Source organism: Maniola jurtina, chromosome Z (genome assembly GCF_905333055.1).
Source record: "Maniola jurtina chromosome Z, ilManJurt1.1, whole genome shotgun sequence".
In the NCBI taxonomy this organism is placed as follows: Eukaryota; Metazoa; Arthropoda; class Insecta; order Lepidoptera; family Nymphalidae; genus Maniola; species Maniola jurtina.
In genome coordinates this window covers 16815396-16830933 of record NC_060058.1, presented here as the reverse complement: position 1 = coordinate 16830933, position 15538 = coordinate 16815396, and the positions used below count along the sequence as shown (strand labels likewise).

General features: G+C 35.7%; 1 protein-coding gene and 1 long non-coding RNA gene across 3 annotated transcripts; one reads left to right on the top strand and one right to left on the bottom strand.

The window, feature by feature from the left end:
• Positions 1-1082: 1082 nt before the first annotated feature.
• Positions 1083-2487, bottom strand: LOC123880754. The gene is made up of 2 exons (XR_006799332.1): positions 2260-2487; positions 1083-1606 (listed from the first exon to the last, which is right to left on the bottom strand). It is a non-coding gene; the product is annotated as an uncharacterized LOC123880754 (long non-coding RNA).
• Positions 2488-11897: 9410 nt separating this feature from the next.
• On the top strand, positions 11898-14317 carry LOC123880753 (atrial natriuretic peptide-converting enzyme-like). Of its 2 annotated transcripts, none has more exons than XM_045929052.1 (6): positions 11898-12084; positions 12800-12994; positions 13213-13323; positions 13589-13675; positions 13819-13956; positions 14139-14317. In XM_045929052.1, the coding sequence occupies exons 1-6, from the start codon at positions 11910-11912 to the stop codon at positions 14297-14299; spliced, it is 867 nt and encodes a 288-aa protein (XP_045785008.1). In that variant the 5' UTR covers positions 11898-11909; the 3' UTR covers positions 14300-14317. The 2 variants fall into 2 exon arrangements, with proteins under 2 accessions (XP_045785008.1, XP_045785009.1); XM_045929053.1 differs by having other exon boundaries at positions 11928-11981.
• Positions 14318-15538: the final 1221 nt, after the last annotated feature.

Here is a 15538-nt window from a genome sequence, read left to right as displayed (position 1 = left end):
TTTAATAACAAGACATGACTGTATTATTGTATTGTTGCATGCCGTAAGGTAGAATTTGGCAGAACACTAACAATATATATTAAGATCTGTAAACTAACCCAAATTCGCAATAAAGAAAATTGAATTGAATGGACGAATTTACACGTATAATTTGACATTTGTATTGTATTGCACTGTGATCTTGATATTGATTATCGATAATTTAATGATGATGATGCACGTTACTTTAACTGATAACGTTAATAAACTGAAGCCATAATTTCACCGGCTAGGGCCTTAATAGCAATTTTATATATTATAATATTAATAGCAATTTGAAGCTACAGAAATAACCTACAAAGTGATTTTGAATAGTCACATAAATCTACCAGGATTCCCTAGCAGCGGACGAGGGGACTGGAGGCCTGACTACTGCACTGACCACTATTAATAGCCATACGCTTGACCACAATCCACCTGACGGGGCGTGATGATGTGGCCTAAGATGGGACGCGTTCGCTTAGCTGCCTGCGGTAGGGTGCTTGAGATGCGTGGATATCCTTGGGATACCTACCCCGTTCAGGTCTCCACAGGTCTACGGCGATTATAAATAGGTACTGGTGGCGGTGGTAATGGCATAAACGATAAATCCACACCAGGTGTTTATCTTTTAGCCATAGTTTCACCGGCTAGGGCCTTGTCTTGGCTTATGGCTTTAGTGTCTGACAACTAAAGTTATTTGCTGTGAGCGTAGTTGACTCTATAGGCGTAGGTTCGGGAATTGCGGCATGTGTATATAGAATTACGACAATTGGTTACGTTCGGTCACACACACATACATACAACTAAGGAGGAGGTGGTGTTACACATTATGTATACGTAACAATACTACCAACGTCCATACCATGTTGAACACACCGGTTCTCGTCCGATCGCCGAAGTTATACGTAACAATACTATTACAGTAGTATGGCGGACGGACGGACACACTTTCCCGTTTTCATCCGTTCGTGTGAACGACTATCGCGCCACCTGCCAGTATGATGTGCCAGTGAAATATATTTCTTTTAGTGGTATCTTATTGTCTTAATAATATTTCTTAATCTAACCTAAATTTCGATCGCCTTTCTTCTAATTCGACCCGTTTCCAGATTGGCAATCTCACCCGGAAAGTGCAGCGTTGGAAGACGTAGGGGACAGAACGGAGCCACGAGATTCTGACGAGCAAGACCGTGCTATCGACTGACGATGATGATTGTGGTGAGACTGTTTAACAGTTGATATTGTGATAGCATTCAGGAAACAATCTAACACCTGTAGCCGCAGGCAGCGTCGCAACCACTGAAGAGGACCAACGCCCTAATCAGTTAACCTGGGACTCGACAGGATTCCCGGATGACCTGACATCCTTTCAAAAACACTTAAAAACACCGAGGCGAAATTACCCGGCCGGTAATTCCTATATTTCGGGTTTGTTTGGATTGGATTGATCGTGAACGTATCATGAGAATTGAAAAGCTAAAAACTAGCAATAACTATATTATTACGCATGTTCTTCTTCTTTCTTCTTCTTATTTCTTCTACATTCTTCTTTTTACAATTTTTTCGCGCGCAGATGAGTTGTCTTCTGTAAAAAAGGAAATATAGTGTTAGTTATGTAAAAGCTCCATTAATATTTTTATCTTGTAATGACCTTGTATTTTTTTTCTCTCTCTCGTCGTCTCGGCTTTACAAATATTAGCCAATGTCAAGTTTGTAGTTATTAACTATACAGGTATGGACCCCGTCTGTGCCGGCGCTCGCCGACACACGCACGGCACCTCCTTAGAGTGCTTTCCAGTCAGTTTTAACAAAAAACAACACTCCAAAAAGGCAGAGCACGCCCGCCAGCTAACACCAATACAGACGAAGTCCGACCTTGAATTTTAAAAGTGAGGAAGAATCAGAAGAAAACCCGATCCCCTTCAAGAAGGGTTCCGTACCATCGTAATAGAAAGAGCATTTTTTTAATTTGCATGTCAGCCATTTCAAATTTTTTAATTTTCAAAAAATACAGCCCGCTGACAAACGGCGAACAGACAGACAGACAGGTTTAGTAATAGGGTTCCTTTAGCACCCTTTGGGTACGGAATCCTACACAGGCCAGATGATGCATGTCAAACCAGAAAAATAATGAAAAAATTATTGTAGGTAAAGTTGGTAAAAAAGTATGAGAGGAAAAATATTCCTGAATTATTTCGAATATAATGTAAAACTATGAAAAACTGGAACTTTATTTACCTTGTTTTTTACAACTTGTGCAAAGCGCCTTTTCTTATTAGATCCTCTTTCTTCTATTTTTTCTTTCTTTAGTATCTTTTTCTTCTTTATTCTATTTTTTTCATTCTACAGTACCTATATCTTTTGTATATCTTCAGTATCTGTAGTATTTTCACAGGCTTTATGGGGCCTTAGGATCCTGTGTCAAAGTGAGAAATTGTTTGCCCTGAGTGTTTCGACGCAGAAGAGTTGTCTGTAAAAAAGAAGATAATATAGTGTTAGTTATGTAAAAACCTCTGTCAATGTTTTCAAGGTAAGGTATTTTTATTACACATTTTTTGTAGGTATTTAATTTTAAAGTTTGAAAAAGTTGAATCATCAATAACACTTCAAACGGCAACCAGACCAGAAAGAAGAAGAAGATCACATCAAACCATTGCCAGCACACTACTAAGGATGGGTCTCCTCACGTAAGGGTAAGGCCATAGTCTGCCACCCTAGCCCAGTGCAGTTTGGACAAATTCGCATATCTTTTAGAGTATTATGGAGAACTCTCAGGCATGTCGGTTTCATCACAATGTTTTCCTTCACTGTTAAAGCAAGTGATATTTAATTGCTTAAAACTTCTACGAAAAGGCGCCTTAGCCACTAGACTATCACGGCTCCTCCAACATACCAGTTGGTAATAAAGCGCGCTGTGTATTTTGAACCACTAAAACAATGCATTAATTTTGAACCACTACGGCAATGCATTAGGCAATTAGGGTTCCGTACCTCAAAAGGAAAAATGGAACCCTTATAGGATCACTTTGTTGTCTGTCTGTCTGTCTCTCCGTTCGTCGTGTCTGTCAAGAAATATATGGGGTACTTGCCATTGACCTAGAACCATGAAAATTGGCAGGTAGGTAGGTATTATAGCACAAGTACAGGAATAAATCTGAAAACCGCGAATTTCACAGTAAACCATACAAATGTGAGCTTTATATTATGTTATCGCATTTATAATATTAGTATGGACATACTGTTACTATGAAAAACTATTACCTTATGTAACGTGTACCTTAGCGGTCCCGTTACATCCTTTATTTAGATCGCATATTTTTATTAACATAACCTGAAATCTGTTAGTAGACCTTTTATACGTCATATGTCAGTGTCCCAAACTTCACCATGACGTTTCTAAGGCGTGACGTTTGGGAATGTAATTCAACGATCTGTCAAACCTTCTTTCATATTGGAAAAAAAAAACTAGTAACATTTTTGACAGCTCGTTTACCGAATGAAGTTGGCATCTTTCGGTGGCCATTTTGAAGGTTCACTTTTTCTTCCTACATAGACACGCAAACATTTGCTCGTCAATTATTAATTTTTAAAAATGTGAAAGTTAAACTAAATAAGTATAATACATATTTATGGGCCAGAGGGCTATAGAGTGGTAGGACACGGCGCTTTTAGCGGTAAGTGTTCATTTTTCTACCCAATTTCGCCATTAGAACATTGAATTTTCCAACAAGAAAATGAATGAAAATTTTAACCTAACATTTCCTTGTTACAGCCGTTGATCCTAGATCTCCGTTGATCCTAGATCGTTGATCCTAGATCGTTATCATTTAACGCCTCATTTGAGCATTTATCATGAGGATTTTCCCGTAAATTTCATTTTGGATCGTACATGTTACGTTTTATATCGGATTCCATCCCGGAATTGGTGTGATGGAATGCAGTTTTCGGCCTGTGGAATTAGTTAGATATTCGACATGTGCCTAGCTTATTCTCTATTTTAACAAATTTTGTGATAATTTGGACTTTATTTTTTTTATAACCTAGAGTGTGGCCATGTGGCCCAGGTACTATAAGTTTGTTTATTTTTGATCATTGTATCTATATATATGACATATAAAATTAAGACAAGAACAAAGGGGCGATACCTATTATAAATTGTCATATTTTTTTTTCCTCTTTAATAAATAAAATTTGTATAAAACTTTAGAAATTTAATAAATTAATTTTTAATAATAATCTTTGTTACAATTGGCAGCCCCGAACAGGGACTGATTTTTATTTGGGAACCTAGTTGTGTTGATTCTCATAGTATTAGTGAATAAATATTTTAATTGTTCTCGTTCTTGTCTTAATTTGTATTTTTTGTAATATTTTAAGGTGTATTGTATTCTTGTAACTTATTTTTTTTATTGTATGCCTAGATACTAAGATGTTTGTTTTAGCATAGCTAATTTAAGTGTGCTCGCAATAAGTTAATAAGCGTAGTTTATTTTGAGGCTTATATACATTTTTGTTATATACAATATCAGCAAAAATGGATGATAAACCTGAAAATGTGTCCGTTGACCCCGACCACATGATAACTTTAGATCATGATACACCGACCATGTCTAGGAACGATCATAGCCACTTGTCTCATCAAACTGTGAGTAATTACTATGTGAACAAGCGTTTTGACTTCTCGAAGCTTAACTTAACATTTAACGGAAAGACCTGCCCGATAGAATTTTTAACCCGCATCGAAGAGTTAAAACCGGTGAAAGGTTTTACAGATGAACAATGTCTCTCAGCATTACCAGTTCTATTGACTGATGTTGCTCTTAAATGGTTTCGTGCCAGAAAACCATACTTAAATAACTGGTCTCATTTTAAATTAGAGTTTTTAGATCACTTTACCCCCAGAGATTTCAATTATCAATTAGAATATCAAATTAGGACCCGTAGACAGAAACAATCTGAAAGTTTATCAGAGTTTATAGTAGAGTTGATGGACATGTCTGCCAAATTGCAAAACCCTTTACTAGAAACAACTTTGTTGGACATTGTTAAACATAACATGCTTCCTCAGTACTCTTACCACTTAATTGGACGAGGAATTTTATCATTGAATGAATTAATTCAATTGGGAAAAGAAATTGAGTCATATAAAACTAGTTTAAAATCTTCTCATGATTATAATACCCCTACGACAAGCATAAAAAAGGAAATTAGTGTACCGTCTGGCAGTAATTCAAAAATTAAACCCAATGTTTTTCAAAATCAGAAAATTATATGCAAAAAATGTAACGGTAGTGATCACATATTTTTGAATTGTCCTGTTTACCCTGGAAAGCTTTGCTTCCAATGCAAATACCCGGATGTGACCACAAAAGATTGCCCAAAATGCCACCCACCTAAAAAGGCCATTTCTTTGTTAGAAACGGAGCCAAAAAACTAAATAGGCGTCGCCGTGGCCGGTTTTCTTCAGAAAATGACAGGTGCACGACGACAGAAGACTTTGAATATTTTTCTAAAAACCCACTACATGTAAATAGTAATAATTGTAATTTAATGATGCAAGTAGCTTCCCTATTGCAATTTAAGGATTCTGATAATCGCCCTTACTTAGCATTCTCTGTGAGAGGTAGAGAATTCCTAGGCTTAATGGACAGTGGAGCCCAGATAAGTGTTTTAGGTAATAACTCTCACTTATTATTTCAAAAAATGGGATTTGACATGACACCTTCATCCTTCTCTGCTGCTACAGCTGATGGAAAGCACCAAAAAGTAATCGGTTGCATGGAATTGCCCATCAGGTGTGCTAAAAGAATCAGGCAGTGTAAGTTTGCAGTCATTCCTTCATTTACCAGTGACGTCATTCTTGGCATTGATTTTTGGATTAACTTTGACATTTTGTCCAAATTGAAAAAGGAAATTTCTATTATTAATTGTATAGAGAATGATTCCCCTTTTGAAATTTCATCAATTACCCCAGCGTCTAGTCTATCTGTCGAAGAGAAACTTAGATTAAATAAAGTAACTCAATCCTTTGAAAATATTTCTTATGAACAAAAAGGTTTGGGAAAAACAGATTTAGTCCAACATAAAATTGTAACTTTTGGTGAACCTATTAAACAACGTTATTATTCATTAAGTCCTGCTAAATTAAAAGCTTTAAATTCAGAAATCGATAAAATGTTAGCGGAAGGTATTATTCAACCCTCTAGATCGCCATGGAGTAGTCCGTTGGTTATGGTGACTAAAAAAGATGGTAGTCTTAGAGTTTGTTTAGATTCCAGGAAGTTGAATTCTGTAACTGTTCGAGATTCTTACCCTTTACCTTATATTTCTAGAATATTAGTAAACCTTAGGGATGCTAAATTCCTTAGCTCTATTGATCTCTCTAAGGCTTTTTATCAAATTATGTTAGAAGAATCTTCTAGAGAAAAGACAGCGTTTGTAGTCCCAGGTCGTGGTCTATTTGAATTCGTTAGGATGCCATTTGGTGTGACAAATGCGCCCGCCGAATTACAAAGACTTTCTGATCGTTTGTTTGGACCAGAGTTTGATAACAAACTTTTCTGTTATCTAGATGATATTATTTTAGTTTCAAAAGATTTTGAAAGTCATTTAGCATTGTTGGATAAAGTATATCAAAGATTAAAAGATTCTGGACTTACAATTAACCTAAGTAAATCTGAATTTTGCAAAGAAAAACTTAAATATCTTGGATATATTGTAGATAAAGATGGTTTACATACTGATCCTGAAAAATTAGAAATAATTAAAAATTATCCTCAACCTAAGTCTATTAAAAATGTTAGAAGTTTTATTGGTATGTGTTCTTACTATAGGAAATTTATTCCAAACTTTTCTCACTATGTAGCTCCTTTGACTAAATTGACTAGCAGTAAAAGAAATGTTAAAACTACCTTTACTTGGAATGATGATGCACAAAAGTCTTTCGATTATCTTAAAAATGCTTTAGTGACCGCCCCAGTTTTACAATGCCCTAACTTTGAAAAACCCTTTTCTATACATTGTGATGCCAGTGGTTATGCAATTGGTAGCGTCTTGATGCAAGATGATGACTCAGGTCAACAACATCCTATTGCTTACTTTTCTAAATTATTGTCTAAAGCTGAGCAGAATTATAGTGTTACTGAAAGAGAACTTTTAGCTGTTTTGTTGTCCATAGAACATTTTCGACCCTACGTAGAAGGTACTGAATTTACAGTAGTCACTGATCATGCTAGTTTAAAATGGTTGATGAATTTAACTAACCCCTCTGGTAGGTTAGCTAGATGGTCCACTCGTTTGTCACAGTATAAATTTAATATTATTCATAAAAAAGGTAGTAGTCATACAGTCCCTGATGCTTTATCTCGTATAGAAATTGCTGAAATTGTATCATGTCCAGAGGATATCCATGATCCATGGTATTCTAAAATTTTTGTAGAATGTCAGAAACATCCTTCTAAATTTAAAACCTATAAAGTAGATAACGATACCTTATATAAATATGTAAAGTCTAAATCCCTTTTGAATAGAAATTTAGCTTGGAAAATAGTAATACCTAGAGAAAACATTTTGGAAACTATTAGAAATAATCATGATGATTTGAATTCTGGTCATTTTGGTATACATAAAACTATTGGCAAATTGCGAATGCATTACTTTTGGCCTAAAATGTTTAAAGATGTTAAAGATTATATAAATAGATGCGATAAATGCAAAGCATATAAACATTCCCCTTCAGCTCCTTTAGGTCTTATGTCTAATCCTAAGTTGGTCGATCGCCCTATGACAATGCTGTCCATCGATATTGTAGGTCCATTGCCAAAATCTTATTCTGGATGTGTTTATATACTTACGGTGGTAGATGTTTTTTCAAAATTCTGTTGGATCTTACCCATGCGTAGAGCAACTACAAGGACCATAATAAACTTACTACAAAAAGAAGTCTTCTTAAAATACGGTGTCCCAAAAATTTGCATCGTTGACAATGGTGTCCAGATGACATCCAAAGCTTTTAAATGTTTTGCTAAAGAATATAATATTCCAAAAGTATTTTATAACACTTTATATACCCCTCAGAATAATCCAGTAGAACGCTTTAACAAAACTATTGAGACTTGCTTAGCATGCTATGTTGAAAGTGACCATAGAACGTGGTCTAAATATTTACCCCATGTTCAGGCAGCTATTAATGGCACTATTAATTTAGTTACAGGATACACACCTAATTTTCTTATGTTTGGTAGGGAAGTTTTCCTTGATGGATCCTTACATAAATTTTATTCTATCTCTGACCCTTCAGAGTTAACTATTGGTAGTCGTTCAGATTATTCGGACGCACTTCTTACTTTGAGTAATATTTTTGATAAAACTGTTAGTAATCTGGCCAAGTCATATAGACGAAATGCCAAATACTACAATGAAGGAAGAAAAAGCATTTCTTATTGTGTTGGAGACACAGTTTGGAGGCGCAACTTTGTGCAATCCAATGCTGCTTCTTTCTTTTCCGCAAAATTAGCCCCTAAATTTGTTAAATGTAAAATAATAAAGAAAATTTCAGATAATGTATATTTATTAAAAGATTTGGAAAAAAATAGTACAGGTAGATACCATATAAAAGATATTCTTAAAATTTGACAAAATTAAAACTTAAAATTAATTTTAACAGGAAAAGAATCTAGCAGAAGCTAACACAATAAGGACTCATTATTATTTTGTGTAGGATTTTTGGCTCCTTTGTCAGTCCTACCGATTTGTAGGTTGCGGCTATGCAGTTGCTCCGCATCACCTCCTTTTTTTTTGTATATATTGTATATTTTTGATTTTATAGTTCTGTTTATAAGAGATCTTTTGGTAGCGGTTATGCAGTTGCTTCGTTTTACCAGGCTCTTGAAGAACTCATTTTTGGTTGCGGCTTTGCCTTTGTTTGCACCGTATTACCTAATTTTATTGTAAATATGTATAGTTTTCTTTTAAGGGATTACGGTTTAGCACATGCCCCGTATTATCCTCCTGCTTGTTCTGCTATAGTCAGTCAGGTAGTTTTGTAAATATGTACAGATCTTTTGTGGGATCATGGTTGGCACATGCTCCATGTTATCCTCCTGCTTGTGTCTGTTTTATCGGCAAGTAGATGTTTATATTTTTTTCTATGTGGGTCTTTAGTACTCATCCTTGGCCTTGTCTCACACATGTGGACATGTTCGCTAGGTCCTTGCTTTAGGCAGGACGATGTTTTAGGTGTTGCTCTTTTGTAGCGCATCTTTATTTTGGATGGTTCGACAATGCGCGGCGAGGGTGCCTGAGTGCTTTGTTCGGTTGCATACCATTCCGAAAACCCCTTAGCTAGGTTAGTTCGTCAATACGCGGCGAGGGTGCCTCAGTGGATTGATCAGTTGCATACTAACTCTAGACTCTTTTTATTTTGGCTTATGTTGTGTTAGGTTGGTTTGCCATTTCACGGCGTTGATGCTTAGTGTCTTGGTCAGTAGTATACCAATCCTAATCACACACTCTTTAGAAAGTTTTCTTCCCTTCTTCGCTAGTTTGGTTTGCCATTTCACAGCGTTGATGCTAGTGTCTTGGACAGTAGTATACCAATACTATGCAAATCTAGTTTAGGAATTTTGTTTTAATGGATTGCTTCTCAATCTGTATTTATTAATGATTATTTGGTTGTTTTGGCTTACATAAATTTAGATATTTAACTTTCCTTTTGTTTGGTAGTTCCCTTTGTTTTGTCTTATAGAATTGTTTAGGGTAAAGAAAAAAAAAAGGTTTTTTTTCTTTTCTCTAGAAAGGGGAAATTGTAACGTGTACCTTAGCGGTCCCGTTACATCCTTTATTTAGATCGCATATTTTTATTAACATAACCTGAAATCTGTTAGTAGACCTTTTATACGTCATATGTCAGTGTCCCAAACTTCACCATGACGTTTCTAAGGCGTGACGTTTGGGAATGTAATTCAACGATCTGTCAAACCTTCTTTCATATTGGAAAAAAAAAACTAGTAACATTTTTGACAGCTCGTTTACCGAATGAAGTTGGCATCTTTCGGTGGCCATTTTGAAGGTTCACTTTTTCTTCCTACATAGACACGCAAACATTTGCTCGTCAATTATTAATTTTTAAAAATGTGAAAGTTAAACTAAATAAGTATAATACATATTTATGGGCCAGAGGGCTATAGAGTGGTAGGACACGGCGCTTTTAGCGGTAAGTGTTCATTTTTCTACCCAATTTCGCCATTAGAACATTGAATTTTCCAACAAGAAAATGAATGAAAATTTTAACCTAACATTTCCTTGTTACAGCCGTTGATCCTAGATCTCCGTTGATCCTAGATCGTTGATCCTAGATCGTTGATCCTAGATTTTCGTCTCTAGATCGTTGATCCTAGATTGTTATCATTTAACGCCTCATTTGAGCATTTATCATGAGGATTTTCCCGTAAATTTCATTTTGGATCGTACATGTTACGTTTTATATCGGATTCCATCCCGGAATTGGTGTGATGGAATGCAGTTTTCGGCCTGTGGAATTAGTTAGATATTCGACATGTGCCTAGCTTATTCTCTATTTTAACAAATTTTGTGATAATTTGGACTTTATTTTTTTTATAACCTAGAGTGTGGCCATGTGGCCCAGGTACTATAAGTTTGTTTATTTTTGATCATTGTATCTATATATATGACATATAAAATTAAGACAAGAACAAAGGGGCGATACCTATTATAAATTGTCATATTTTTTTTTCCTCTTTAATAAATAAAATTTGTATAAAACTTTAGAAATTTAATAAATTAATTAATAATAATAAATTTTAAATTCTTTGATTTTTATTCACCAATATTTATTTCTTGAGGACATTTGGCGTCCCGGAATAGAGAGCACGGCTAGGTGGACCGAATCTCTGACTTGCGATTAAAAGTCCAGGCCTCGGCAAGTCTATCTGTGGAGATTTCTATCCAGCTGGCTGGCGCCCGAAGGTTTTCCCTATATCCATTTTATATATATATATTTTGTCAGCTGGAAGTAAAAGTAAGGAATTAATTCTATTGTTTTGATTTTTTTAAATAAATTTTATTTTAAATTTTTCACCTATTGGGTGGTGAAAAATTTTCTTTGTTACACTTATTTTTTTACAACGTGTGCAATTTTTAATCAAATCTTCAGTATCTGTAGTATTTTTCATATCTTTAAAGGCTATACAGGATCTTATAGGGCCTTATGTCAAAGAGATTTGATCAAAAGACTGTTCCCTCAGTATCCTTCTTCACAGACAACACGCTTGACAAATATAATTCTACAAATGTTTTGTCAGACACCAAAAAAATGATATCTATTGATAAATCGTGTGCTTCTTTCTTCAACAGTCAACAATCTTGCGGCACAGATGAGTTATCTGTAAAAAGATGTGTTATAGTTATGTAAAAGCTTCTGTCAATATTTTTATCTTGTAATTTGAACTTCAAGGGTAATCTTGAATCATCATCGTGATCAACCCATCGCCAGCCCACTACTGAGTATGGGTCTCCTCTAAAATCAGAAGGGTCATAGTAGTAATCTGCCACGCTGAACCAGTGTGGATTGTCGACTTCACGCAACTTTGAGAACATTATTTTATTTGCAAAATAAATATGATTGTGATTCTGATTAACTCTCAGCCATGCAAGGTTCCTCACAATGTTTTCCTTCAACATTAAAGCAAGTGACATTTAATTGTTTAATCTTAACCACCGGACTATCACTTACAGAATATCTACAACTAACTCTATACAAATTGGATTAATTTTGAGTAACTAACTTTCAATTGGTTCCCCTATAGTAATAAGCTTTATATTGACTTAAATATTAAAATCTAGTAGGTCTGTTTTTCAAAATTTTGAAAATGAAACCAGTAACTCATCCGAAATTTACTAGAGGGGAAAAGTGCATTCTAGTCCATTTATTGTTAACTATTGTCATTATAATAGTATTACTAATAATATATTTGATACATATACTAGTAGTTGATCATAGTGCTCATAGTGTTTTTGACACACGGCGCGCCTTGTTACCAACTGGTACGTTGGAAGAGCCGAGTGGTCAAAACGGTCCTTGGCACGCAACTTTAGCTCTTTGGTTGCTTTAACGGTGAAGAAAACCATCGTGTGGAAACCTGCATACGTGAGAGTTCTCCATAATGTTTTCAATGGTGTGTGAAGTCTGCCAATCCGTACCTGTCCGGCGTAGCGGACTATGACCTAAGCCCTTCTCATTTTGAGAAACTTGTCCTCAGTAATGGGCCGGCAAAGGGTTGAACATAATAATGATGAAAGGCTGATGATTTTTGTCAGCCCTAGCACAGACTATGGTCTATTTGGACTGCAAATTGCAAACACCAGTCTCAGTTTGTGTGGTTTGGCCTACTGTAAAATGTTAACTTTTTGTTAAGTCTGTAAATAAATAAAAAATAAAATAATAATGTTGGGCATAGGATCTTGCTTTTCATCAGGTGGGATTGTGGTGAAGCGTGTGCTATCACACTTAATATTACAAAGCCGAAAGTTTGATGTATGTGTGTGTATGTTTATTACTCTTTCACGTTAACTACAGCTGGACGGTTTTGGCCCTTCGTAATGAAGGTAGATTATACACTGGATTAACACATAGGCCATTTTAATCCACGTGAACGAAATCGCGGGCATTATTTAGTAGCGAATAAAACAAAAAGTTTACAAATTGTAAACAGCAAATTAGCCACACTGTACAACCAAACCTCCATTATTACAATTACAGACTATGGGTTACACAGATTCCCAGTTGGATTATTATATTATGTAAATGTAACACCAACAAGAAATATTTGTAATACCCTCCTCTTAACTCAAGAATGGTCAGTCAGTGCAGGACATTGTGTGGCTATGCGAGCTGACCCAGATTTATCCAACCTGTTATATGATTGGAAAATCAAGTATCCTTATGATATTCAAGGTATACAAGTTTTTCAATATTTTATATGTTTGCTATACCATACTGAGTCTAAAATTGGTTTAATTAATTTGATTTGATGTGCGGCTGAAAAAGATGCAGATGCAATGCAAAGTGCAGTTGGGGTTTTCCGAAAACTTAGAAAATCAGAGCAAACACAAAGAACTATAGACCTAAAATATAAAGATTTTACACTAAAACTAAGTATGAATTTGTTACAGGAATTAAAATCATAAGGAGCATCATCCATCCACATTTCAATAGAGACACATTTGCAGATAATGTAGGACTGGTTCAGCACAATCCAGTTCCAAAAATACAGAGATACAAAAGTAAGTACCTTTAAGATAGTAATCCGAGCAATGTTGGAGACTGCAGCAATAACTCAAAATTTAAAAAACCCCGACAGAAAAACCTCTATATGAAAACTAGAAAAGATAACTGATAACTTTCAAACGGCTGCACCGATTTTCTTGGATTATAGCTAAGAACACTCTGGATCAAACGACCTTTCAAACAAAAAAACTAAACAACAACCTTAACACCGTTTTCAATTTTTTGTACTAAGCATAAATTTAAGTAATCATTGACTTTCAGCTCCTAAAATACACATTGATAACTTTTACAATGGTGATATAGAGAAGAAAAAAATGATAATTATAAGTTGGGATCATGGTTCTAAAGGTTATTATTCTTTGTATTACATTACCTAACCAAATCCAACCTGGATTTTTAACTATGTAGGTACATACTATGAACAAACTAAATAGATAGAAACATATATTTTGGAATAGTCTAAAATTTATTTAAGACTCACCCTTTTTCAGGGGGAAAAGACAAAATAGAGGTTCATAATGTTCAATCCATGGCAATGGAAAACTGTACATCGTATGTTGTTTCAATTAGAGAACTGAGGACATACGAATTTTGTATTGTATTGAAGAAGAAAATTGACATTACTTTAGGTAAGTAACAGAATGCATTACTGTTTATGCAGCCCAAGAATGGTTAAGACGAATGACAATGAACATAAAAGGCAAGGTGTTCCACATAACTGACACATTTCTCCCTCGCAGCAGTCTCATGTCAAGCTGTAATGTGTTAAGTATACTTATTTCTATCACAAGGTGGTCTTACTTTTTTACAGGACACGGAGCTGTCATTGTAGACTCAAAGGATTTTACTGTTTTCGGAATTTTTGCTTGGGGAGAAAGGCAACAGAAAACTTTGCCATTGACTGTGCTAAATTTATCACACTTCAAGGAATGGATAGAAAGTGTTACATTGTTCATGGATACCCTTAATTAAATACACTGTGATCACTTTTTTGCGGCGCCAGAACAGTAATAATAGTTTACCCAAGAGAGCCCAATTAACTGGTATCGGCAACGAGCCCTTCTTGCTCTGCTGCTACCTACTGAACACTGAGTGGACCCCTCAATGGTCCTGTTAGGAGTTCCACGACCCCTACATTCCTGCCCATAACCACCTTGGCAACTCAGTGCACTCACCCAGATCTCGACCCTGCAACCCGAGCCCAAATTGGGGTGGCGAGGTTACCTATCGCGTCGCCGCTACGACACAATTACAGGCAAATAATATATACATTAGAGGGTGACTTACCAAGAAAATAATCTTCCTTGATCCGAGAACACAGTCGAGATCGTACCACTAACGATCAAGTCTTACGCGCCGCTCGCTATTTCTATCGGTTGACAATGACATGGAAAAAGGCGGTTAGCGCATAGAGATAGCACAGAAATAGTTTTTTTTTTTTTTTTTCTTTAAATCTGGCTTTACTCTGATTTGCCAATGTCAAGTTTGTGATATTTTCAAGTTATTGAATTTATACAAGTATGGACTCCGTCTGCGCCGGCGCCCGCCGACACACGCGCGGCGCCCCTTTAGAGTGCTTCCCAGTCAGTTCCACCACCAAAAAACACCAACTAACACAAAAACCAGCCACTCTTAACAAAAAAAAACACTCCAAACAAGCACAGCACGCGCGCCAGCAAACGCCATCGCAAACGAAGTCCCAGAAATAGTTTAAAACCACGATAATAAAACCCAATAAAACCGTGGCAGGGTAGTGCCAACTTCAATGTACTCTGTGATGCACTTCGCCAATGTCGAGTAGCTAGGGAGGCGCGTAGGAGATTCGGTCGATTATAATCCTTCATCCAAGCGGTCGATAAAAATGTGCCAGCCAATTTACTTTTCTGTAATACCTAGTTAGGGTTTAAATATTTGTTAGCATAACATAATATAATATTATTTAAATAACACAACACGGTCAACACACATAAAATTAAGTTTTTTTTTTTTTTTTTAAGTTGAAAATATTACAATAAAACTTAAACAATTTAAAATTAAGATATTGTTTTGACATGGTTTTGACCATGACATATTGACAGCTATTACGTATAATCTATGATCACAGACCAATAAAACACATAATAAAACATGTCCATAGTCTATGATTGACTTTGTCTGTGGTGGCGTTTGTTGGCGCGCGTGTTGTGACTTTTTGGAGTGTTTTTTTGTTAG

Excerpts from the sequence above, each read along its gene's own strand:
- LOC123880753 (XM_045929052.1), top strand. The coding sequence starts at position 11,910 with ATGAAACCAGTAACTCATCCGAAATTTACTAGAGGGGAAAAGTGCATT. Across the intron at positions 13,676-13,818 it reads TTGGGATCATGGTTCTAAAG|GGGGAAAAGACAAAATAGAG; the intron begins GTTATTATTCTT and ends ACCCTTTTTCAG. Across the intron at positions 13,957-14,138 it reads GAAAATTGACATTACTTTAG|GACACGGAGCTGTCATTGTA; the intron begins GTAAGTAACAGA and ends ACTTTTTTACAG.